This window comes from Ceratotherium simum, chromosome 9 (assembly GCF_057802395.1).
Source record: "Ceratotherium simum simum isolate JZ-2026a chromosome 9, ASM5780239v1, whole genome shotgun sequence".
NCBI classification, from domain to species: Eukaryota; Metazoa; Chordata; class Mammalia; order Perissodactyla; family Rhinocerotidae; genus Ceratotherium; species Ceratotherium simum.
The window spans coordinates 60,372,171-60,399,120 of record NC_141908.1 but is presented as its reverse complement, the minus strand read 5'-3'; the positions used below and the strand labels follow the sequence as shown (position 1 = coordinate 60,399,120).

General features: G+C 35.2%; 1 protein-coding gene across 2 annotated transcripts in view; it reads right to left on the bottom strand.

Annotated features, from left to right (window-relative positions):
* The window catches only part of PPP1R1C (protein phosphatase 1 regulatory inhibitor subunit 1C), a 110,809-nt gene that overhangs the window by 53,606 nt on the left and 30,253 nt on the right, over positions 1–26,950 (bottom strand). For both annotated transcript variants that reach the window (XM_004426702.3, XM_004426701.3), the window contains exons 3-4: positions 2,597–2,634; positions 277–337 (exon numbers count right to left, since the gene is read on the bottom strand). In XM_004426702.3, the coding sequence (XP_004426759.1) occupies positions 277–337; positions 2,597–2,634 (99 nt within the window). The remainder of the gene's footprint in view (positions 1–276; positions 338–2,596; positions 2,635–26,950) is intronic.

Genomic DNA, 26,950 nt, shown 5'->3' with positions numbered 1-26,950 from the left:
AAGAGTAAAACAAAAACTTTTGTCATTATTTTGGAAAATCTGAATTCCAGACTGAGATTCTGAGACCTCTCTAGTTATTTCTTCTTCAAACACCTATTTACTCTTGATGAAACTAAATATTAAATAGATAAAATATCTTACTGAAAGAAACGTTATTAAGTTGTAGAGCTGAGACAGGATCTAGCTTATAATCAAGCAGATGATCCTTGGGAACAGACAGCTTGCCAGCCATGAACTCCATACTCACAACAACCTAAAAAAGTACCTGAACAGTACCTTTCATGGCAGGTGGTGTGTACACACTCTGCTTCCTTTGCTTAGGGGATGCATTCTGTGACTGTGGACGAAGAGAAAAAAGTAAGAGTCTTATATTTGGATAAAAAGTACAATGCCATCAGCCCTGTGAGAGAAATAAACACTGTCATATTTCAAAAAGCTGTCTGATTTCTCCGTCATGAAATAGAACCCTAACCAATGAGAAATTATATACAGGTTCACTGATATCATAGTCTTAAGAGCTGTATGAAGCTAGGGGTCTATTTTATCATAAAACTCTTCATCATTGCAGTTTTGGAATTATTCTATTTTCTTATCTAGTAGCAGTTTAGTTTTAAAAGAAAGAGAAAAAGAAACACTAATCTTTTCCATTTGAAAGAAAAGCATGAGTGCCAGGACAAAATGTACTCCAAAAGTGATGTCCATGGGATAATTACACCTGTTCATAAGATTGTTGAGTGGTTCTGGAGGGATAATGAGGATCCTTGGTAAGTAATATTAATCTATAACCCCCTGGAATTGATATGTTCAATCTAATATCTTCATTTACTTGGAATTACAATGTCGAGATAATATTCTTTTCTATGTTCGAAAGATAAGCCCTTTCCTAACAAAACTGTTATTTAATATTCTTACCTAAGCACACTGAATCAGGATTAATTTATTGAAGGAGAGATTTTTTGCATTAAAAATGATACCAATAGGAACACAGGAAGATATTTCAGGGTCAAAACAGCAAATAATAATATGGACCTCTCTTTCTCTGTCTCTCTCTGTCTCTCTCTGTCTCTGTCTCTCTCTCTATATATATACATATATACACACACACACGTATAAATATATGTATGCATGTATATATATGTGGTCAATACTCCAATCAGATTATGTCAAAGACTCCTTTTTAATAGTGCGTTGATTTATATTTCAATGTGGCAAAGGTATGGGTTTTAGTGTATGGAGCAATTATTTTTGCTTTGAAAAGCTCAGGTATAAATAGTTATGACTTACTTTTGGGGGATGTTCTAGGCTTTCCACGCACATTAGGGAGAACATAATGTGCACAGTATGATAAAAACTAGAAACTGTTTTACGGAGTTGTAAATAGAACTTGGGGCATCTTTCCTCCTACATACTGAAGCTTAATTGCCGTCAAACAGATCATCAACATGTTAATATTTACTGGATGCTAAAACAATCTATTAAAAAGTAAAAAATTTAACAAAATAGTTGCCAAATCCATATCAACCCAGCATATGGTACAAGGAAATTTCTCAAGAATACAACGTTTCCGTACCATTCTATCATGCACAGGCACAGGCAGGCAACTCTACATTGACGTAAACATGTGGAGGATTGATATTTCTATTGTACCTCTACTGTATTATACATATACATCCAGTCACTCAGTTGAAATTCAGTCACGTCTGGCTGAGTTTGAGAAGCAATCACTTCTGGGATTTCTTATATGTTTATTTCCATACGCATATTAGAAGATCAAGTAGAAAATTAATTTCAAGTAGAAAATTAACTCTACAGAAAAGTTTGTTTGTTCAAACTTTTTTAACATAGTGGTAAAACTTATTAAGTAACAAAAACTACTTTATATTTATGTAAGAGTTTAATTTTCAAAGCATTTTCACTTTTACAATCTCATTAAGTTTTTAGAAAAATCTTGAGAGACACTTTTTGGTATTCTGTTCTGTCTACATTTTCCTCTGAGTATTGCTGTATGTCCAGTCATGTGGCCATGGGAATTGACTATTAAATCTGCACACTTCCTATTCAATATTTGTTTCATTTCTGGGTGCAAATTTACTCACTTCCTTGTATTCTATATATTCTACATTATCAGCTCCCCTAGCTTCCCCTGGTTCATATTTTCTATCTGAACTCCTACATGTGTATGTGGAGACTCTGGCCTCAGGGTCTGCTCTTGGCTCCACACCCCAGAAGACCCTTTATGAGGTGCCTTTCCCCATCTTATTTCTCCAGGATTCCAACATTGGCTGGCCCAGCCTGTGGTGGTCATATAGATCCAGTCATTCAATTAAAATTATCAATACTATATCTTGCCTCTAAAGTCACTGGTTTATTTTAGAATTTTTTTCAGGGGTTACTATTTCACAGGTAGAGAATCAAAGGTAACCTAGAGGCAGAGATTTAATGACACCATTTTACTATTTTTTCAGTCAGGAAAAGCAAACTAAATAGTTTTTAATCATGGTTATATTGGTATCATATTTTGTATCACATCAAATCAAAGTAATTGTGTTTTTAATTGATTTGAACACATATTTATACAAAATGTAAGAAAACTTACTTCGGCTTGCATGTTGGTCACCCTCTTGTCATCTATTTCTGCAAGAGAAGTAGGTGTAATTTATTAGAAAGGTGATATTCTTCCTTAAAATATGCATATTAATATTTTCAACTACACAGATCAAAATGATTTAATAATTGCTTTATGATTATGTAATATCCATGGCTTAGTCTTATGGCTTAGAGGGAAAAGGAGGGTACAAGGGGGTTGTTTCCTTTTGAGACAACCTTCTTCCAAAGGCTTAAAAAAGGCGATAAAGGAGGCATCCCTCCTGAAATCCCAAACTGCCCACCTTCCAGCAATCCAGAAAAGGGACCAGGGACATGACTCCTAGAACAACTGCTGGTGTCTTCAACCTCACAGTGCTAAGGATAAACAACTGCCTCTTCTCATGGATTTTGCTGCCACTGTCTACTGACTGTAACCCCTGTCAAATTTCCTCAAGTTTACCGCTAAGCAGAACAAACCTCCTTTTCCGCTCAGGCCAGTCGCTTGGACTCTAAGAGAGGCAGCACGCTCTTTTCTATATGTTAGGCCACAAATTAAGTCTCAATGGATTTAAAAAGATAGATATCATGAAAGTGTCTTCTCCAACCACAACGAGATAAAGTTAGAAATCAATAACAGAAGTAAAACTGCAAAATTCACAAATTTGTGGAAATTAAACGACACATAAATACAATATACCAAAACTTAAGAGACACAGGGAAAGTAATGCTAAGAGGAAAATTTATGGCTATAACTGCCCACTTTAGAAAACAAGAAAGATTTCAAATCAGCAACCTAACTTTAAAACTTAAGGAACTAGAAAAAAAGGAACAAACTAAATACAAATCTAAAGTCCTGAGAACCAGGGCGTCCGATGGTATAAGTCCTGGTTCAAGTCCAAAGACCCAATGGACTTGAATCAAGATGTACACTATTGGATCCCCTGGTACTCAGGACTTTAGATTTGTACTGGAGCTACCATTGGTTTTCCTGTGCCTCTAGCTTATAGATGACAGATTCTCAGCCTCCGTTATCACAAGAGCCAATCCCTCATAACAAATCTCTTTCTATATGTCCTATTGGTTCTGTTTCTCTGGAGAACCGTGACTAATATAGTCATCAAAAACATGGAAAGTGTAAGAAATTGCCATAGCCAAGAAGAGCCTAAGGAGACATGATAACTAAATGTAATGGGGAATCCTGGTTGAGATCCTAGAACAGAAAAAGGGCATTGGGTAAAAACTAAGAAAATCTGAATAAACTATGGACTTCAGTTAATGAAAATAATATACTAGTATTGGGTCATTAATTGTAATGATGAAACACTTTAATGACTAATGTAATATGTCATTAATAGGGGAATTCTGTTCAATTTTTCTGTAAATCTAAAACTCTTCCAAAAAAATGGTCTGTCAATAAAAACTAAAGCAAAAATAAAGAAAAGAAAAGCACTAAACACAAATAAAAATCACCCTATGAATATGTTTTTGTTATTACTGTCAGGATTCTGTATGTGATTTGAAGAACACCATATAGTCATTATTAGAAAGTAGGCACTGTAACTGAAAAGTTTATAAAAAAAATATACAATTTTAAAAAATGTTATGGGGGTCAATTAAAGAAAGAGAAAAAAAGGTGGAATTAAGGTTATGAAGAGAAGATTTTAAAGTTCACTTAAAATTGTTGAAAGCTGATGCAAGCAAAGATATGTTGTTAGTGGGAAAAATGAAGAGTGCAATGATTTTTAAACAAGTCCAATGATAATGAGAACTCTTTACTTTGATTTACTTACTGATTAAATGTGGAAAGAGAAGGAACAAAGTATAAAAGAAAATATTAGCAGTATCTATTTGATTATATATATCCTCCAGCTTTCTGCTTCTGTGTGTTTGTTCCTCATACTCAGAATTCTCCTTCCCTCATACCAAATACCACAATCCTTCACAGTTCTGTTCAAATGTCATCTCTTCTGGGAAATCTTTCCCAATTCATGCCTCCCCTATTCCCAATTAAAAGTTATCCTCCCCCGCCCTACACCCATAGCACTTTCCCTATGTTTGGCTCATAGTATTCATCATTATATACCCTTTACTATGGTCATTAGTGTTTTATCTCCTCAAATAACTGGTAAAGGAATGGTTTAATTCCTTCCTCCATGTTTAATTCTTCCACAGCTCTTAGCATAGTAGCATAGTTGACACATAACAGTTTATCAAATAAACATCTTAATGCCTATGTTTCATAAAATAAGACCATCTGTTTTCTGCTTCTCTATATTACAAAATACAATTGTAGTGCAATTACTCACTCATACTAGGTGAGTAACTATTAAATAAATAGTTTTAACAAATAATTATTTGGTTTGCAAACCTGTTAAGGAAGAGGTCATAACTTCTATTTATTTAAATCCGTTTACTAGGTCCAAGGCACTCAAATTCTTGCGCCATGGTACAGGCACCCAAATTCCTACAAATATTGCTTAGGTGGTTCAAAAGTGAATCTTGGAGGAAAAACAAGGATATGACTTTGATCTACAGATCAAAGTTTCCAGAGATTGGGAAGATATCTAGGGCAAGGACAATATATATCATAAGAGAAATTAAAAATAAGTGGCAGATACAGTCAAATTTAATACATGCTTTTATAGATATCAGCCTCAGGCAATAACTAAAACCACAGAAATACATGGCTTTTTCAGGATATTGGCTCCAGAAGAGCACTGACCCATATAAATAGAATGCTTTGGTAAAGAGTGATCCAATTTCTTAGAATAATACCAAAAGATACAGACTTTTGATGAATTAAGATAACAGAGGGTCACTTGAGTCTTTATTTTAGGCAGTTATTTGGGAAATGTGAGAGAAAAAGTCAGTTTAGAGACTGACATGACAGAAATTGGAGTACTTCCAATAAAAAGAATGTTGTAAGTTCATGCTTGAAGACTCCTCTGCTCAAAAGCAATAGTAATGACAGATTAAATATAAAAAGAGATGACTAAAATGATGCAGTAATAGTCAATAATTAGTCAAACATCTCTATGAACCATAAACATGAGAAAGCAAAATGCAATAATCAGGTAAGAAACCACAGCCTGAAAGACTTTGGATCTAGAAACAGACAGAGTCAGCTGAGAATTCTTATCCATGAGTAAAAAGGTTGACTTCATGTGAAAGAAGGAACAAAAGCCAGGCTTTTGATTGGAACCAAAGCAGGACTCATGGTACAGGACCTCAAATGCTTATAAATATTGCTTAAGTGAATCTTGGAGGAAAAACAAGGATATGTGACTTTGCTCTGTTGGTTTCTAGAGATTGGGGAGATATCTGGGTCAAGGACAATGTATATCATAAGAGAAATTAAAAATAAGTGGCAGATAAAGTCAAATTTAATATACACAGGGTATATGCTATGCTGAGAAAAGGCACTGATCTATGTAACTGGAGAAACAGGAGAAAGTGGGTAACTTGGGACAGCCACCATGGGCTCGGTGGCTACATCTACTCTATTTCTAGTATCACCATGGAACAGGAGTCCTGAGGTCCAAATTAAGACCTGATTCTAGATTAAAATTCTGTAGTGTTGAATGGAGACAGACTCGAGAACATTAACAAGCAAAGATAAGCACAGAAGGGGAAATTCTCTTCATGATGAGTTGAAAATTAAAATCTCAAAACACAAGAACAAAAAGAAACATTTAAGAATGATTGCCAAGGGGCCGGCCCAGTGGTGTAGTGGTTAAGTTCATGCACTCCACTTCAGCGGCCCAGGGTTTGCGGGTTTGGATCCTAGGCGTGGACCTGCACACTGCTCATCAAGCCGTGCTTTGGTAGCATCCCACATACAAAATAGAGGAAGATTGGCATAAATGTTAGCTCGGGGCTAATATTCCTCACCAAAAAAAAAAAAAAAAAAAAAAAGAATGATTGCTAAAAAAGCAGTTGGAAGATGAATTCCCTCCAGATGAAATGAAAACTTCAGAGCAATTTGAAAATGCCTTTAATATTTGGTACCTACAAAGAGAGAAAGAAGAAAGTATATCCATTTTTTTAAAAATCAAGAAATGTTGAAACAAAAGCTACAGTGAAAAAAGAACAGGTGGATATAAAAAGAAACAATTAGAAATATAAAATTTAGTCATGGACATAAAAAACTCAATAAAGGTGAAAATCTCTAGGGTAGGCAAGTATAGCTTAGAAACCTTGGGCATTATATATAAAACAAATATCAGGAGACTCTAAAAGGCAGAGAGAAGAAAGCAGACCAGCTAGGAACTTTTATCTGAGGAACAGCACAACAGTGAGTTCTCTAGGTTCCTTTTGACTCATATATGCTGGATTGGATGCTAGAGAAGCTGACAATCCAGAAATACTAACAGCAACAGACCAAAAAAAAAAAAAAAAAAAAAAAGAAGCTCCCAAGAAAGCTTACTTTCTCTAACCAATCGACCGGGAAAAGGACATTTACTTTCTAAAAGACAGAAAACCTTTATATATTAACTGCTCTTCTTGCTTCTTGTTTGTGGAAGCCAAATGGGAAGGTGGCCCTTTCACAACCATCTAGTGGCAGCCAGAAAGAAATGACACTTTACCAACAGGGAAAAACAATTTGAATACCAGCAATTTTTCATTAGAAACCATGAAGGCCAGAAGGAATTGGCGCAACATTTTTCAAGTGTTGAACAAAACTGTCAACTTGGCAATTCCACATCTAGTGAAGTTATGCTTCAAGAGTGAAGAGGAAATAAAGACAACATTGGATGAAAGAAAACTAAGAGAATTTGTCACTAGTAGTCCTATCCTAAAAGAATGGCTTAAAGAAGTTTTCTAATCAGAAGGGAAATGATTCAAAAAGGAATCTTGGAACATCAGAAAGGAAGAATGATGGAAAGAGAAAAAATATGGGTAAATATCATAGACTTTGCTTCTGCTCTTGAGTTTTCTACGTTATAGGTGACAACTGATACAAAAAATTTAACATTGCCCGATATGGTTCTCAATGTATGTAGAGGAAATATTTTTTAAAAATCATGTTATAAATGAGAGAAAGTAAAGAGACTTAAAGGGAGATAAAGTTTCTATACTTCACTCAAACTGATAAAATGTTAGTACCAGGGGACTGTGATAAATTATATATATATATATAAGATAAAGCAATCACTAAAAATCTGTGAAAAAGATATACTCAAAAACACTATAGATAAATCAAAATGGAGTTATAAAAAATGTTCCAGTAACCTACAGGAAGGTAGAAAAAAGAAAACAAGAAAAAATAAAGAGAAAAAACAGAAAAAAAAACTATACTGGCAGACTTAAGCCCCAACATATGAGTAATTATGTTAAACATAATTGACCTAAATACACTAATTAAAAGACAGAGATTGGCATAGTGGATAAAAATCAAAATGACTTAATTATACGCAAGGGCAATATGCTGAGTGAAAAAAAGTCATGGCATAGTGGATAAAAATCAAAATGACTTAATTATACGCAAGGGCAATATGCTGAGTGAAAAAAAGTCAATCTCAAAAGGTCACATACTATATGATTCAATTTATATAACACTATTGAATGACAAAATTATAGAGATGGAGAAGAGATAAGTGGTTGCTCAGGATTAGAGATGGTGGCAGAGAAAGTGGTGGGTATCACTATAAAGGGGAGCAAGAGGGAGATTTTTGTGGTTCTGTTTTTTGATTGCAGTGGTAGGTACAGGAATCTACACATGATAAAATGGCATAGAACTATAAACACATGTGGTGCTAATGTAAATTTCATGGTTTTATTGTCATACTATGGTTGCATAAGATGTTACCATTGGGAAAAACTGGATAAAGGGAAGCCTGTTTTGCGTGATTCCAAAATAACTTCTATTTCTTCCCTATACTAAATTTTGCAGGAGTATTGAAAAAGGGAAACGTATTATTACATTTTATTTAGGCTTCAAATGTATGGCTTTTTTCCAGTTCACTCATTTGGGAGCTGTTCTAATTAGCTGACAGGAATTTAGTCTATTTTAGTCACCTGTCAACAAATTATAATCATATATGCTTATTATATAATCATATAATCATTTATTTTACTGAAAATATTGGAGCACATTAATAAAAGCTTCATAATTTGTGATTTCAGTTAGTTTTACACCAAAAGACCAAAACAGAAATAGTAATCCCAAAATGCAGTGGATAATTTCCTTTCCTCAATTTACAGAATGGTAGGTTGAAGCAATGAAGTGATACCCTACTGTGCTGTTGCAATGATATCACATTTGTCTTACTGATGTGAGGGGAGTGTCAGAGGAGAAAGTAGTGTGGCCACTCATAAACCAGTCCAGTAGAACTCACTAAAATAGGATTGAATTTCACAAATCTACCATTACTGTGTGTGATGACAGGTCACACAGAAACCAGCTTGATTATTTCATTTATCAAGGCATTCCTTTGGCATTGTCCAAACATAACTATTAGCTGATAAGATTAGAGCCAAGAACACCTGGTCTAAAAAGAGGAAGGAAATTAAGATTTCCCAATATTCTTTTCTTTCCATGGCAGAGTCTACAGGTTTTCTTTCATTGATACTTATTTTATCTGACCACTTAGGCATGGAGCCATGACCGGTCACCTAAAAATATGCAAAATGTTATTATAAATATCATTTTTTAATTGCTTTTATGGTCAATGGCATTCATTTGAACCAATTTGTCCACTCCGTTATTTAATTGCAGTGGAATAAATTCAGTATGCATAGCTTTTCTTCTCTGCAGCATTGTCATAAAAACAACAATTTAATCACTACCAAGGGAAAGTTCAGGAATGAACATTGGAATGGCCTCTTTTAAATGTCTCTTTGCCATTCACATTGAGGTCTCTATTGGATTGTCTCTTCATAGATATACTTGAGATTGTTACCCACTTCCTTCGTGCTCTAACTAGTACATAATAAAGCCTACCTAAGGAAATTGTTATAAAGCCAAGTGAAAGAAATTCTAAAATTTAGGAAAATTTTGGATGTGGAACGCCTATATTCTAACTGACAAACACACCGAGACACCACCAACCTCTCTGATGTGTAGGCTTTTCATGTGATAAATTGACTGCTTGTGTCAAATTAACAAAAATCTGCGTGAAAATTAATTCAAGTCTTCTTAATTTCCTGCCGGTTAAATTTTTTTATCATGTGTGGAATTGAACATTCATTCCATTAACTTATAGAACTTTCCGTAATTTTTATGTTTTTATTAATAACTGAAAAAATTATTGCCTCCATCGCATATTAAGCAATCTAAGACAGTGCTTCTGCAGACAGATCCTCCTCAAGGCAGTGATTGCAAGAGCAGAGGACATTGACTCTTTTACACTTAAACTGTAATTATTCAAAACCATTCCTTAAAACCAATCCTGGGAAAAAATTCAGACTAATTTCCTGAATACCTTAAACTATAAAGAAAAAAAACTAAAATTTCTATTTATATTGCTAAAATTTTTGTTAGATACAGTGTCATTAAGTACCTTTTTACCAAATTTATCACTAAAAGCATCAATCTACAATTGATGCTTTGTAATTTTTTCAAAAATAGAAGAAAAATATATAGTGTGAATCATTATATTATTACATTTTTAAAAGAATTTTATAAAATATTAAGCATCTATCTCTACTAAATCTAAAACATCTCGTATACAATTTTATGTCCAAAATCAAATGGTTTAAATATATTTGAAGAGCGAGAATAGACAGAGAGAGGTCATTATTTAGCTAGCCACATTCACTCCTATATGCTAGTCAAGTTTTTGATTAAACAATATTTTCTAAGTGTTTTCTAAGACAGTGAGACTCATCCAGTATAGCTGTAAGAATTCCACATGCTTCCACACCAAAGTTTAAATTGAAAAATAGAGGCCATGTAAGTTTATGAAGCGTGGTGGCAAAATAATAATTTCTTGCCTTATTTTTATATATTTTTTAAATGTCCATCAATAGAAATATTGTAACTGATGAGCTGGTGCTATCCAGTTACCAAGAAAAACCAGAACTAATCCTTACGAATATTACCACTTTGCCCTATATAGCTCTGCACTGAAAAAGTCCCTCATGAAGCCACAATATTCCAGCTGCCATAGGAAGTATTACATAGTACGTGTTAATTCCTCACCTTTTCATCTCCCCTAATCTACTAACAAAAGAGTAAACACTACAATATCACAGCCTTTACACACTAAGCAGCACCTAAATTATTTTTCCTTCCTTCCAGAGGCACTAATAACACATTTTGCACAGAAACTATTAATAAAATTGCAGAAAAAGTCTCAATCATGCACATATTCTTTCCCCATTTATTTTCTATCCTGTTAAGCCAGTGCTTAAAACAAATGCTGCATCTTTCCCCATAAATTTTCTCAGTAAACTTCAAAGTATTCAGGTGAAGATAGGTTGTTTTCACAACCAGTCTGTGTGTTTTGCTGGATTACGAAAGGCTTAGTTTGTGGTTTTGTTTTTGTTTAAAAGCAGAATATACTCTCTTCTCTATGGGAAGCTTCTCTGAAACATTAAGAGAAAATGTTTTTGATTCCCTTCTTTTTAAAGTTAGTCAAGAGAAAATGTTTGACTATTATAATACAACCTGCTTGAATCTACAGTCAGATGTGTTCTAGGACTCACGCTTTAGGAAATGTATACAAAGCACACCCAAATTGATGAACGAAGTGGAAAAGAATCCTCTACTTTAAATTTTTTTCTTTCAAAATTTCCTCTCAGCTTTGCAGTTGTTTCACACTCCAGTTTATTGGAAAAATAGAAGCACTGGTTTATGGATGACAGGGGGAGAGATATGACTAAGTGAGGCAAGATAAGCATTTATTTTGACAAGGGTCTAGAAGAATAAAATAATTAAGCAAGGCTATGGGATCAATGCATGACTTATTGCCAGAGTGTGACACTATGATCAGAGAACCAGGTTAGGGTGGCATCTGAGCAGGTAGTCCCTGGTGCTGTTCAGTTAACACATGCACAAACAGAGGCTTGCAGGGCGTGGAGTAGGCTGTAGAGGCAGCAATTTTGTATCCAAAAGATCAAACTGAAACAAAATCAGCAGGTGAAATGGGGTTCTGAGAAGCAATTCAGTCCTAAAGACCAGAATTAGGATTTCAAGGTACAGTGTAAACTGGCAGGATCATGACAAATAGGTGGTAAAGGCCAACTTTCATGAAACCAAGCATTAAGACCAGGCACACAGCCACTGAGAGCCTGGGCTGTGAAAGAAGAGCTACTAAAATTCTGACTGGGTAGAAATCACATGATAGTCACAGAGCTAGGAAAGTAAACAGAAAAAAAAGAAAATGAACTGCCTTAGTATTAAATGTTGAGATTTTGCTTGGGGTAGTATGGACAAGTTCACAGCAGACCAATGATATCATTTACCAAAACTAGAAAAACAAGGTAAGTTACAGAATGCATCAAGACCTTCAGAAGGAAAGAAAACTACAGAGACCAGAGATATTTCAGAGTGAGATGCTAACAAGTCATATCCGGCCCCTGGCAGAGGGCCGCTGAAGGAGAACAGAGAATCCAGAAGAGATTTTGGCAATTACGTGGGACTAGAGTAACAAAATTGAAGCCTTGAAGGGCTTCAAACAGACTTGTCTTGCCCATAAGACTTCTGAGAGATTCTGAAGCTATACAGGGTAGGTGAATAAATAATTAGAAAACCTCCTAAAAGCAAAACATAGGTTCCAAGAGACAAAGACCAGCAGAGTCTTAATCGAAAGGACTAGAACCAATACAAAACATAAGTAAACTGAATCACAGCAAAATCAAAATCTGGTCTCACTCTGGCATATTTTATGATTGGATTTAGTGATCAGTCCCCTGCTCTATCTGCCTAGCAGAGGAAAAAGTGAACCCTTTAAACACCTTTAAAAATATATTTTAGATGTTTTAGAGCCTCTAAAGTTTCTTAACCACAAATGTCCAGAATTCAATAAAAATTACAAGACACAAAAGGACAGAACTAATAACTAAGAGAAAATAGAAACAGACTCACAGGTGATTCAGACATTGAAGTTAGCAAAGACTATGATTAATATATTCAATAAAAATAGAGGGAAACATTAACGAAATAGATTCAAAGATAAATAGTTTTAACAGAAAAATAGAATCCATGAAAAGAAACAACTTCATGAACTTCAACAGACATTATCTTAATTTAAGAATCCAATGGATAGCTTTAAGGGCATCTTGGACCTAGCAGAAGGTACAAACAAGTTAATGAACTAGGAGACAAGTCAGCAGAATTATCCAAACTGAAGTACACAGAGAAAAAAATGAATGGAAAAAATAGAAGAGACAACAACAGACACTTGAGACACAGTCAAAGATGTAAAATAAGGGTAATTGGAATTCCCAAAGTAGAAAAGAGAGAGATAATGGCCAAGAATTAACAAACAAAAACAAGACACCAGGTCACACAGATTCAAGAAGCTTGGCAAACCCCAAACAAGGGCAGGAGGGGGAAAAAAAGGAGAAAAAGAAAGGAAAAAAAAAATTGCATATAAGCATATCATAGCAAAACTTCTGACGGCCAAAGACAAAGAGAAAATCTTAAATGCAGCCAACTGAAAAAAAAATTGTCTTTGAAAAAGCAATAAGATGGCCCAAAAAATGGAATCCAGAAGACAAAGAGATAACATTTAAAGTACTGAAAGAAAATATCTGTCAATCCAGAATTCTATATGCAGTGAAACTATCCTTCCAAAATGAAGACGAAACATCAATCATGCCTGCTCTAAAACACAAGTTTTTTTTAAATATATTTCTTTCTTTGAGTCAAAACTGAAGTAGTAAATCTCCTTGTCTAATTTCTAATTTAAAAATATTGATTCACACCTCTTTTAAGATGTGTTCTTTATATATTTCATTTTTGGGTCACAACTGAACTGGTAAGTCTCCTTGTTTAGATTCTGATTTAAAAATACTGTTGCTAGTCTGTTCTCTTCATCAACACAATCTTCATTTGGCCCACCCACAAGGGCTGTATGTAGTGATTATCCCAAAAATGTTGTTCTTCTCCTTCAAGAACTGAGAAAGTCTATTCCTCCAGGGAGTGGAGCAGAGTAGAGCCACAGGTGGGAGCTAGACTTGCGTGGTACTAAACCGCAGTGCGTTTCGTAATCAGCCTATAACTCTTAATTTCCCTTTGAGTGTGATAATGGCAATTTAGTTCCTGAAATATTTCTGATAAGACAAGTTTGTTGTAACTTGCATAACACCATTAAGGATGCTCAGCTTATCTTTCAGTTATATGTTCCACTCTTTTTTATTATTATAAAAAACCCTGTTTTTTAATAAACAGGGTTATCTACCTTGGCAGAAAACTGAGATAATATCTTAAGTCTTTAGTATATTTTCAATCAGCTTTTTAAAAAATTTTTTCTAGCACTACTTTGTGGGAAAAAATTAATTCTGTTCTATAGAGGAGTAACAACAGAGAAAAGCAATTTACAGTCCTGTTTTTGAGGTACTCCAGAGATTTAATCACAAGGATAATGGTGCCATCTTTGACAGTCTTAGAAGGAATTTACCATCAGATCTCCAAAAACAGCAGTGAAATCTAAATTATCACATTTCAGCTGATTTTCTAATTTTGTATCTAACATATTTGCAGGTAGAACTTCTTTCTTTTGAAAGACCCCTGGATCACAACTATTGACAAAATCATCTATAGTTGGGCCATATGAGAGGAGGGGAGAGGGGAGCAGAGTCAAGGACAAAAATTCCATAGAAGGCTTTAGGTCTACTAGTTCAAGAACAGTCACTGGCCCATGAACCTTTGGAACTGAATAAGAATAAATCAAATACAAGTGAAAGAAATTGCTGTGCACAACTCAGCTCTTCATTTTGCATATAAATTTGTCATTTCCTTGTGGTCTTAGCATTCTAGCATAGAATCAGTCAATTGAAAGGGCCAGAGAAACCTATCGTGTATTTTCTTACATATAGCAGGGGACTAGAATACTCACTGTTTATTTTTAGTAGGGCTTTGCAAAATCTCCTAAGACAGCTATGATGATGCCTCTCTTTTCTGGCTTATCATCGAACTCTCTACTTTCCAAAATGAGCTCTAGTCATTAGCCTTTTTGCTGAAAGCCTGCTGGGCTCTGTTGGAGGTCTATCATTTGGGGCTGTGAGTTAAGCCACTAGGCAGTAGTTTCAGCTGTGTTTTTCTTTGACCTCTTAGATTCAGTCAAAACTGGGGCCCAAATTGAAACCACGAGAGCAATGAATTTATATACTGGAAAGGGGACATGGGGAAAGAAGCAAACAGTAGGAATAGCTTCACCCTCTTGTGCCAAGATTCACACAGCTGTATTTTTCTTTCAATATTATTTATTGTTTTCCACTTCTAATTGATGAAAGTAGGGACATAATCTCATTACCAAAAAGACTTTTATCTCTCAGACCCCCCTACAAAATGGTTCATTTTAGTGGCAGCCAATAAGAACCAGGTACAAAGTATTCTGTGTGGAAATAGTGAAGGACATGACAAGGAAAACACAAGATGGATATGTTGGTTTAGTAAGAAAAAACTCTCAACTCGTAATTGTCTTGTGATAGAGGTTAGAAATCTTCCAGACTACCTTTTAGCTTATATTTCATAATTTCTGCAGCCACTTCCAAACACAGTAAAAGAAGAACAGAAAAATCAGATCAGTTAAAACCTCAAAAGTCTGCTTTTCATTAGTATTCTCGATTTTTATAAACTAAGTGTCTCTTATAAAACGTATTTTATCCTACCACAGAACCAGTTTAGATGCGGGGCAAAGAATGGTTTCATCATCTTATCAGTGGTGATTGTCAATCACTGGTAAAGTTTTTCTGCCTATTTGGAGTTTGGATTTCCCACATTTGCTCCAGGAAAATAAAATACATTTGTTTAATGCATGGGTTTTCATTTGGGCTGACGTCAGATTAAACAGCCACACTTATTCCAGTAATTCTAATTTTAAAAAATTTCATCTTCTTTTCTTGGAATTACCTAGGGAATTGATTATATCATACTTTTTTTGTCAATTTTATAGATTTATTTTAAAATAATTATCAGATGTCTCAGGCAGTGTGGACAACCAATCAAGCAATTATTTAATAAGCATTTATCTTTCCAACAGTATGCTCTATGTCATTTGACCTAATAAACCTAATTCCTTTAATAATTAGGATTTGAATAATTTAGGTTTTACCCAATTTGAGACACCAAAATTTAATTATTCTGTCACATAGGCTATCACAAAGGTATTGTCAGCAGAGTCCTCTGATGATGTCCCATAACCAGGTACCTTATAAGAGTAGGGAAAATGATTGAGGAGAGCATGAGAAAATTACACAGAGGTTAATCATCTGAATGATGATGAAAGGGAATTTTGAGAACACCTACTTTAGAGATGGGTCTGAGAGCCATTGGAGTTAAAATAGAATTAGCTGCCTACCAATGTTTGGAATATTTAGTACCCTTTCTATTCCATAGAATGTTTCCTCTTGTTTCACACTGGCTGTTAGAATTGACAGTGACGTTAAATCTGCTTTGCAACTTGCATCAGTCAGCCAGGGAAAATGTAATGGTTTTCATGTCTAAAAAAGATAATGGAATATAAAGGTAAACTTCTAAAATGTTTCTTTATATATCATAAATTTAATTACTTGACACAATCGTTCAACTTGAAATTATGATCAATGTATTTCTAATTTGAATTGCTAGTACATAATTTTTGAAGACCAATTTGGGAGCTAAAATTCATGTATAAAAACTGGGAGGCAAAACTAAACTTAAAATTAGGTTTCAATGTACTCTTATGAAGCCAAATATAAATGGACATTTGACAATTTTGAGGCTTCTCTACCTTGATCAAACTGCTAAATGAAAGGATTTCTAGTTTAAGTCAGATTCATATTTTTTAATCATGCTATTTGATATCCTCCATTGAAAAACATTTTTTTCCAAATCCTTTTGAATCTTTGATTGTGTAGACATACCATTGTGAGTTTCAAAATAATTTTATCTGAATAACTCTATTATAGGTAAACCATTGTAAAATGACGTAAAATAAAGCAACAATCCCCTTTTAACTAGAATCCTCTATAACAAGAGGCAAACTTCCCCTTTTTAGCTATAGATGAAAGGTATATTTTTAAAAGTCACAAGATGTCATTCTACACATTAAATATATGTGGGTACTTATAAAAACTGTGGTAATATTTTCACGGCTTAATCAACTGAAGGCATCCTATCATTGATGGTAAGTGTGTTTTTGTTAATAATGGAAAGAAAGGTCAGTTGAACTATATCTTTAAAATTCTACTCCACTTTAATAACAACGTTTTGTAGACTTGAAAAATATAGAAGTTAGCTTTTGTCATTAGATCATCTATAAATATTTACCTCACATTCTATGTAATATTTCTCAAAAAATGATGCTTTATTCATTCAGTTTTAAAGACTGAAGGATTAAATATCTGTGTAATAGAGTTCTTTTTCCAACTCTTGGCATTTTTTCTGTCCGAGAAATCTTAACCTTCATGCAGTTCCTCAATTTTCTTGAGGATTTCTAAAAAGCAATGATTATTTATAGTAGATATGTGGACGAACGATTAAAGGACAAAGTACTGTATAAAATACTAATTCAATATGTTTTGCACCAGGTTCAGATAGGAAACAGAAAAAAAATTGTGTGTGTGCGCGTGTGTGTACATCAGGAGGGAAAATAGACTACATTTAAGTCTTAAAATAAAAGCATTGTTTTCTATGAATGGTGATATCACAGGAAAATTAAATGAAAACATCTATCTATTTTGTATGTAAGGCTGTCACCACGGATCTAAAATGCATCCCATATTTTTTTTTTTTTTTTGGTGAGGAAGATTAGCCCTGAGCTAACATCCATTGCCAATCCTCCTCTTTGTGCTGAGAAAGATTGGCCCTGGGTTAACATCCGTGCCCATCTTCCTCTACTTTATATGTGGGTCACCTGCCATAGCATGACTTGATAAGTGCTGCATAGGTCCACACCTGGGATCTGAACCTGCAAGCCCAGGGCCACTGAAGCGAAGTGTGTGAACTTATCCACTACACCACTGGGCCAGCCTCTGCATCTCATATTTTAACAATAATTTATTGTATGTATAATATGTGTAGGGCATCCTGCTAGGAACTGGGGTCCAACCCTCTTAAAGAGATTAAACTCTATTGAAAGAGACAGGCAATTAAACAAAGAACCACAGTACAGTGTGATAAATAAGGGTTGTAACCAAGGAAGCACAAGGTGTGGTATAAGCACACATCAAGGGTATGGAACTTAGCCTCAGCAGAGCCAGAAAGGCTTCTTGGAGGAAAGGACATCTAAGCTGACATGGCCAGCAAAGGTAGGTGGGACAGGGAAGGTTGATGGGACAAGGAAGTTGGGTGGTAGGACTGGGGAGGAGAAGAGATTTTAATCAGAAGAAACAGCTTGTGAGAGTGTCCCTGGGGTGTGAGAGAGCAGGACATTTTTTTAGAAATTGAAGAAAAACTCAACTATTTGAGCCATAGAATGGCAGTGGTGAGTTCAGAGAGAAGCTGAGGACTTAAGAAGGAGTTGGATAATTTAGGGCTTTGTAACTATGTTAGGAAGTTTGGACTTTATCCTAAAAGTGATGGGAAGTCACTGAGAGGTTTCAAGCAAGAAGAGGCATGATCAGGTTTCTCTTGTAGAAAGATCATCCTGATAGTTTTATGGAGAGAGAGTTGCAGGCGTCCATCCTGGATATAGGTAATTCAGGGAGGAAGGAATTGCAGTAATTCAGGTGATGGAAAATGGTGATGTGAACCAGGTTAGAGAGATGTTTAAGAGAAAGAATGGACTGGACTTGGAAACTAATTAGACGTGGAAGGGGAGTGACAAAGAAGGAAAAGGGAGTCAAAGATAATACCAAGTTTCTGGCTCATAATTTGAGTTCTCGTGGAATTATTGATTTCGAAGTGCTTATTGACTAACCCAGTGGGAAGAGTTTAGCAGTAGTCACTCTCAGAAGTGAAAACAGAGCTGAAGATACAGGTCTGGGAGTCATCAGCATCTAGGTAGTCAATGATGCCATGGGAAAGGACGAGAATGCCCAGGAAGAGGGTGGAGAACTAGAGGAGCAGAGGGCCTAGGTAGCAACTCTGAGTAACAGCAACAGTTAAGGGATAGACTGAGGAACAGAGGCCTGTAAGGAGACAAGGGAGTAGCCAAGGGGTAGATGGGGAAACTTCTTCCTTGGTAACCTATATGTCTTAAGTCATTCTTCAGAGTGGGCGTGAATTTGTCCTGGGCCATCCACCCCACACTGAAACAAATGGCACATGTGTAAACTGCTTACACAAGGCTTGCTATCTAGGTGGATTATTTGTATTATACCATATCTGGTCATATAAATAGTAAAAATAGATACTGTACAGATCTTTCTCCCTGTTTTTCATGTTTTATGCTTGATTTCAACATGAATGGCATTGTAGCAGATAAATCAAATATTTTGTTGCTTGTTTTCTTGCTTATTTTAATTTTAGAAAACCAGTGTATTTGAGGATATTGAGTAAAATAACCATATTTTAGACTTTTTGAGGAGGTTTGGCAGGAGGTCAGGGGTATCATAAGACTCTTTGGAAATCAGTTCTTGTAAAATAAAATGTTGGTGGCTTAAGAAAATAATTCAGGAACAGATGGATCAGATTTACTTCGACACACACGAATTTGAATATGAAGTGGTTGACCAAATGCATTTTTCTCTCATCTAAATATAACTCTATGAAAACTGAACTGAAAAAATGCTGATTTGTGTGTTCTTTTGCTTTTCTAATACTTGGCCATCATCTTTTACTAGTCAATTCTTTGATTTCTCTGGTGGTTCATTGTTTGAAGTTGCATACATAATTTTAAGATTAAGGAGATACTTTTAAAATAAATATTCTTGTTAAAGTTTTCTTAAAGATTACTTATTGCAGCAGATGCTTCAGACACTCTGCATCGCATCACATCAGCCCATCCCTGGTTTCAGTCATAGCTGCAGTGAACTGTTCCAGAAAAGCTCAGATTCATCTCTAGCTGACTGAACCTTTTTCTCCTATCTTCTTTTAAGGTTTATACCTCCAGCTTCCTTAATGCTTTTCCATGTGATTTGGTTTCTATAACCCATGTTATCCCGTTTGTTCTTATCATGTGATGCCCCTCTTAAAAGCTGGTGTGCAGAACTAAGCACAACATTCCAGATCAAGGCACAAGACATTGTAATTCTGTTATTGTAGTAAAGGACTATAATGCTCTTTTTCTCTGTATCCCACCTCAAAGAGGAATGCCACAGTCATCTTTCCTCTTTCTCCCTAGGGCATTCTCTGGCTCTAGGAGAACCAACTGCAGGTAGAGTTAATGCTCCTGGGGGACAATTTGCAACCAGTAGGAACTAAAGACAATGAATGAAAGCTCCAGCTTCTTGTTCTTCAAGTGGGCAGCTCTAGAAAGGAATTCTATGTGCTTCTCAAGAGATCTCAACACAATCGAGCCTCCATTCCACAGCAACAACCTTGAAAACGAGTCTTTTTCTTCTTCCTTCTTCCCTGTCTCACTCATTCTGGTTTTCTGGGATTACATTTCAGATAAAGTACTTCCAGCCAAATCCTCTTCTCAGGCTCTGCATTCTAGAAAATCCAAACTAAACTGTTTATGTTTAGCATTTTGTCTATGACATGAAATAGTACATACTTGGACTTAATTGAACAAAAATAAAAAAGTATTCATTCCTATTTTTTCATTGAAATTTTACCAAATTTGTAGGGAAAAAAGTCATAACTTTTTATTCTAGTCCATCAATTCATTGTCAGTGAATATGATACATAGTCCAATTGGACATCAGTAAAATATTGTGTTAAGTATAGTGTATGCTGACAGGTAAGTGGGAGAGTCACATATATAGAAAAGGAAAGAGTAGCACTGACATGGACTACCAGAGGTTCACAAAATAGTTGGAAAAATGGAATACAAACACATATGAAATAACTATACATAATATCAAAGGAACCTAGATAAATATACTGTAAACTAAACTATAAGCACTATGAAGCTGCCAAAGACAGAAATAAACATAGTCAGATGTTATCAATTTGAGGGAGGAGCAAACATCAAGACAGATTTTGTAGGGTGAAGGGTAACTATATTAACACATGAATAAACATATGTCACACGTCCAATATGGTCTACTTATGGTAAATTTTTTCTTTTTTTTCTAACCTCCTTTTATTACTTTTTCTTGGCTCATACATTTTATTTACCACAAATGTCTACATTAGGAAAAATTGTTAATAAGATAAGAGTTTTGTATAAAGTTCTTATCTAATGTTGATGATTAACATTCTATTTTTAGAAATTTTGGAAAGCTTTAGATAAAAAGTAGCTATATACTTTTTTAAATCTTTAGTGTATCACTGTACTACTATTTAAATACTGTACATGTGCTGTAAACATTTCAAAATATGACAGACTGCCAACTTGCTGCAAGATTGAAATAACCAATTCAGGAAAAACAAGAAATCTCTAACAGAGGGCTAGTTTGAGCAGTATCACTTGCAGATCGCCTCTGGGACACTCTCAACCAAAATTATGATGAAATAATGCAGGATACCAACATAAGAAAGGAATTCAAAGTAGGCTAGTAGCTAGTTGATGTTTCCAATTTTAGTGGTAATATTTATTCCACTCAATAGGAACAATAGAAAAGTAGATCAATACTTCTATAGACAGAAAAGTAAATTTTTCAATATTATGGACAAATAAAGAACATAGAAATTTAGAATTATTTGGGAGAAGTTAATATCTACTCCAAGGAGAGTTGCATCATCAAAACGGCAATATAGGCGTTTTCTACTGTCTTCCCCTCAGAGAACTCCAATTTTGACAATCACACACAGATGAGAGTGCCTTTGTGAAAGTCCAGGAGTCTGGCAGAGAAGATCCAGTGCACTGTTGGAGCAAAAATAAATCTGAGAACAGACACGTTGAAGAGGATAAGAGGAGTGGTTTACTTTACCCACATCACCCCTCTCCCAAGGCAGCATAGCTCAGTGCCAAGAGAGACATTCTCAGCCACAATTTCTCCCATAGAGGAAAGTGAGAGCCTGTGAGTAAGTCCCCAGCTATGTGGGATGCTGCCAAAGAGACCCACTTTTTTCTCATCTCATCCAGAATACTGAGGTGTGCTGCATAACTCAGGGATGGGAAACAGTTGAGATAACAGCAACCAGGGCTCTCAGAGGGCATCAAAGGTATGCGGATCCTACTAACCATGTCATGGATTCCACTAGGAAGCCTGCCCACAAGCTACTGGGAGCACCTCCCCCCTGTGGATCCTCCAAACTGGCCCATGAGCACCCCCAGCACTCCACACATCTCACCCATACACACCCCCACCTCATGGCCAGATCCCTGGGCTTGCCCTGAAGGGCAGAAAGAGCAAGATTTTGCAGATAGCTAGTGAGCAAACACAGAAAGCCTACCCAACTCTGTGGGATTAGGAGAAAGCACACAAACTTGAGCATTCATCATTGCCCTAGGGAAAGCAAATAGGAGACTGTCAGCACCCAGCCTGGTTTGCAGGATCTAGAGAAGGTATACAATCTTAAGAATCCCACCCCAACACCCCCCCACGCCACCCCCACCCCACCCCTTCACTTCCGCCACCCCCCCACCCCCCCACCCCTGCCAAGATGCAACAAGAATTGTAGAGCAGGCATATCCATAGAAAAGGTTTGAGAAAGCCTCAGGGTCTCTAACAGGGCTGATAGAAGGAATTTCTTTCCTGAAGCCAGCCAGTAAAGACTGGAGGAGGTGACTACTTCTTCAATGTGAAGATAGCAGTGCAAGACTCCAAGGAACATGAAAAATCAAGGGTATGACACCATCAAAGGAACACAATAATTTTCCAGTAACTGACCCCCCAAAAATGGAGATCTGCATTATGCCCAATAAAGAATTCAAAATAGCTGTTTTAAGGAAGCTCAGTGAGCTACAAGAAAACAGAGAGACAATTCAACAGAATCAGGAACAGAAATACATGAACAAAAAGAGAAGTTTAAGAGAGAGGTAGAAATCATAAAAAAGAACCAAATAGAAATTCTAGAGCTGAAGAATACAATGAATGAAATGAAAAATGCAATAAAGAGGATCAACAACAGACTTGATCAAGAAGTAGAAAGAATCTGTGAAGTAGAAGGTGGTATATTTGAAAACATCCTGTCAGAGGAGAACAAAAGACAAATAATGAAAAAGAGTGAAGAAAGCCTATGTGAATTATGGGATATCATTAAGAGAAACAATCTACACATCCCAGGAGAAGAGAAGGAGAAATGAACAGAAAGCTTATTTTAAAAAAATGATGGAGGACTTCCCAAATCTGGGGAGAGATTTAAACATTCAATTTCATGAAGATCGTATATGATTCTATGTCAAATACTTTATCAGGCAGTATAAGTTATAATTATTACATTGTCTTTGTTCTCAATAAATTTAGAATTATGAAATGTTGATAGTGGCCTGCATAGAAATATCTTAGAGATCATCTTCTAGATAAATATATTCTACTCAATTATTACAACTGTCCAAATACTAAAAATTATATTTATAATGAGAAGCAGAATTAAATATTAGTATGCCTGTGCAATTTCATTTTTAAAATGTTAGTGAATTTTAAATATACATATGGAAATGAGCACTAAATAATAATAATCTGATAACTATTATTTAATGAGTACTTATTTTGTATCAGGACTGTGCTACGCCTTTTAACATGTTATCCTATTTGGTCCTTTTAACAACACTATTGGGTAGTTTTCATTATCCTCAATTTATAAGCAATAAAAGAGACAAATCAAATAATGAATGGTGAAATCAGGATTTGAAGCCAGGTCTGAGCAGACCCATTGAATCCTTAAGAGAAGAAATTGTCTAGAGTTACAGAGATTGTAAGAAGGGTAAAGGAGCTCTTGTGCTACCAAACAAATTTAAACCCAATTTGCATTGAATTTATAGCTCTAGCCTTCTAACTCTTTTTCTTAAAAAGACTTGTTTTAGAGACTCTATTTTCCCTTCCACCACTTAGGGACACTCCTTGCATATGAATAAGTGAAAAAAGAGATGTGTTTAAAAGCATAATGAAATGAGTATGGCATAGGTCTCTATAATAGCAAAACCACTGTAGAACTAGTCAGAAACAAAACTTCTTTTCTTCTCCTAGTGTATTTAGAGTTGGCAGCAAGAATGCCAAGAAGTAAACTCTATGCAGAAAAAAATTATACATAATTCCTCATGGCAATTATTTTTATAACTAAGACACTTACATGACTATTTAGAGGATTATTCTTCAAAAAATGAGAATACGTTAAGCAGTTATTAAAAGCTGATGAAACATTGTGAAAATATTTTACTCAGGCATTTGATTTTGTACATGTACTTCCTTCTACTTAAAAAACTTTACAGTCTACCTCCCTCCCATTTTACACTTCAAATGATATGTCTTGTTATATACTCTGATGGCACATTTTAATCTTCCTTTATAGCATTTATCATGATTATCATAAATTAATCATTTGGGTGCTGATTTATTTAATATTTGTCTTTCCTACATAGCACACTCTATCAGGGAAGGGACTTTGCCTCTATCCCAAGTAGGACAGTTTCCTTGACACAGTAGGCTCTCAAGAATTTTTCATTGAATGAATAAATCAATGATTAAGTATATATGATGTGTACACAGAGTCAAAGGAAACCTGAAAAAGACACAGTCTAGCCTGGAGTCAAAAAATAGCTTCCTGATTCCAAATCTGAATCTAGACAAAGGAGAAGGAGTGGGCCACTGGAAGAAGATCGGAGGAGCCTTTCAGGAACAGAGAACAGCATGAATAAAAGCACACATTTACAAAGTAGTATGCTGTGTCCTCGTACCTAGAAGCGGTTCAGAATAGTTTAGAGTGGGGATGAGAATGAAAAGATAAGTAGAGGTCTTGTCCTACGGAGCCTCTAAGGTCATGCAAATGACCTTGGGCATTTTTCTTCATTTCTTGGGGGGATTTTTAAAAGTATTTATGTAGGGCATGGATCTAGCCAGATGTGTATTTTAGGACTATCACTCTGTTGGAAAAGAGAAGGATAAAACTGAAGTTGGCACAACAAGTCATGCAAGGTTACTGCAAAAGAACACAGGTGATAAGGGCCTAAGTTAAGAAGTGGTGGTCGCAATGGATATGTGGGCTACATCTGAGAAAAATTTGAAAATAAAATTGGCAGTAATTGGGCATTGGTTGGATGTTAAAGAATACATGAGAAGGGGCAGATTTGGGGAAGTGAAAGGAAGTGATAAATTTGTATTTTGACATATTAATTTTGAATTATGGGTTCTAATTCTTATATTCCAGGATTTGTAACATTTACATTCTCTCCCAAAACATAGTTGTTTAACCTTAATTGTAAGCATATATGGATGCTCACAAATGTATCACAGTTTCTTCATCCTGAATATTTTTTGTTTTAATTTCCCTTTGAGTTAATTAGTGCCATTATTAATTTTTGGGGGAAGACCTCATAGAAACTCTTTTCTGAAGTCTTATATGTTTGAGAATATCTGTACATTGATACACAAACATAATTCGGCTGGTGCAAATATGTTGGGTTACACCTTCCTTTAGGACCATGTAGATATTGCCTCTACCATCTTCTGTAATTTAGTGGTGTTGTGAGAAGGAGCAATTTGCTTTTTATGGCCTCATATCAGAAAAATCATTTATTATTGAATTTTAATAATTTAATCCTAACATTTTATCTTATTTATTGGATCATCAGATACCCTTTCTATCTTCATTCATTTCTTCCATTATTATAATTAAAAAACTGCTACTATAATTTTGGGTTTCTTTTTTTGTTTTCCTCTGGTGAAGGGAGGGAGGTGAGAGCAATTGTCCTTAGACTGGATTGTCTTTGCCCTCTCTATCTTGTTTATAATTGTTTCAATATGTCTTTTCCCTTTACATTAACCTTAAGTATCTCAAGCTAGTCTTCCATATCAGTAGTTCCCTTTTTAGCTTGCCTATTATGTTTCGTTTGTTTGTAACTTATTCATCAATCCTATAGTGATGTCATTTCGGTCTCTAGTCTCCCTTTTATTTCATTTTCTATTCTTATCATCTCAAGTTTTAGCTATGGCACCATGATATTCATGTTGTTGCTAAGTATTTTTGTATCATTAAGCACTGGTGAGTAAATTTTCTTCTGTTCCTTGCATAGTATGTTCTTCCACACTGGCTTCTTCATCTGTATTTAGCAAGCTGCATTATAGCTTTTATTTTTTCTCTGTGTTATGTTTACAAAATTGCCATTCTTTTTTTCATATGATTAACTATGGATCATTTCTCTTGATACAATTACCACTTTATATTTGACTTATTTACCTTCTTGCCAAGTTACAATTGGAGACGGGTATTTTTATGGCCACTGTGGCATAACCCAAGGATTTCATAGGGGAGGAGTAGGGAAGGAGAGCTTCACTGGTGTTGGCTCTGCTATTTCTTCAACTTCTTATTAAATTCCCTATGTTAGGGTTCACTCCACCTGTTAGCAATGTATATTATTCATAAGAAGGATACCCCTATTCTTCCCAGTAAGTATGGAAGCCTGGATATGATGATCTTGAACAGATTTTCAAGCTTCTACAGAGATCCTGAGATTTTATAGTAGTGGATGACAGCTTATACCCTTCAGAGTTTTATTTTCTACCCTAAGATTTTTACTGGATGCCCCTGAATAGAGGTTTCTTCAAGTGGGAAGTTTTAAATAAAAATTCACAGGATATGTTGTACTACTTATGAGGATGGGGGTGGGGTTGGGGGTGGAGGAGGAATAAGGAGCTGCTCTGAGTTGGGACAGAATCATCTATTTCGTTCCTTGGCTGCCACTTTTTAAAGTTCATGACATGTGATTTTACTCTTTTATTCCTTTTGTTCTGCTTTTTTTTAATCTTATTTCTTGCTGGTTTTACTTTTTTTTTAAATTTTATGAAGAACTGAGGAGGGAGAGTCTGTAACACAGCTTCATTAAATTGTCATTACCCAGATTTATGAGTTATGTAGCACAGCGGTTCAAAATACTTTTGAATTTAATTGAAAATGTAAATTAACTTGAGTGTGAAGATTGTATTAACCAAAAACTTTTTATCAATTTCTTTCTTACAACAAATTGTGGTGGAGATTTCTTTAATTAAATTATTTGTTTCATTTAAATAATAGTATAAATTAACTAAACACTGCCTACAAAGTTTGTTTCACATTTCTTAAGAA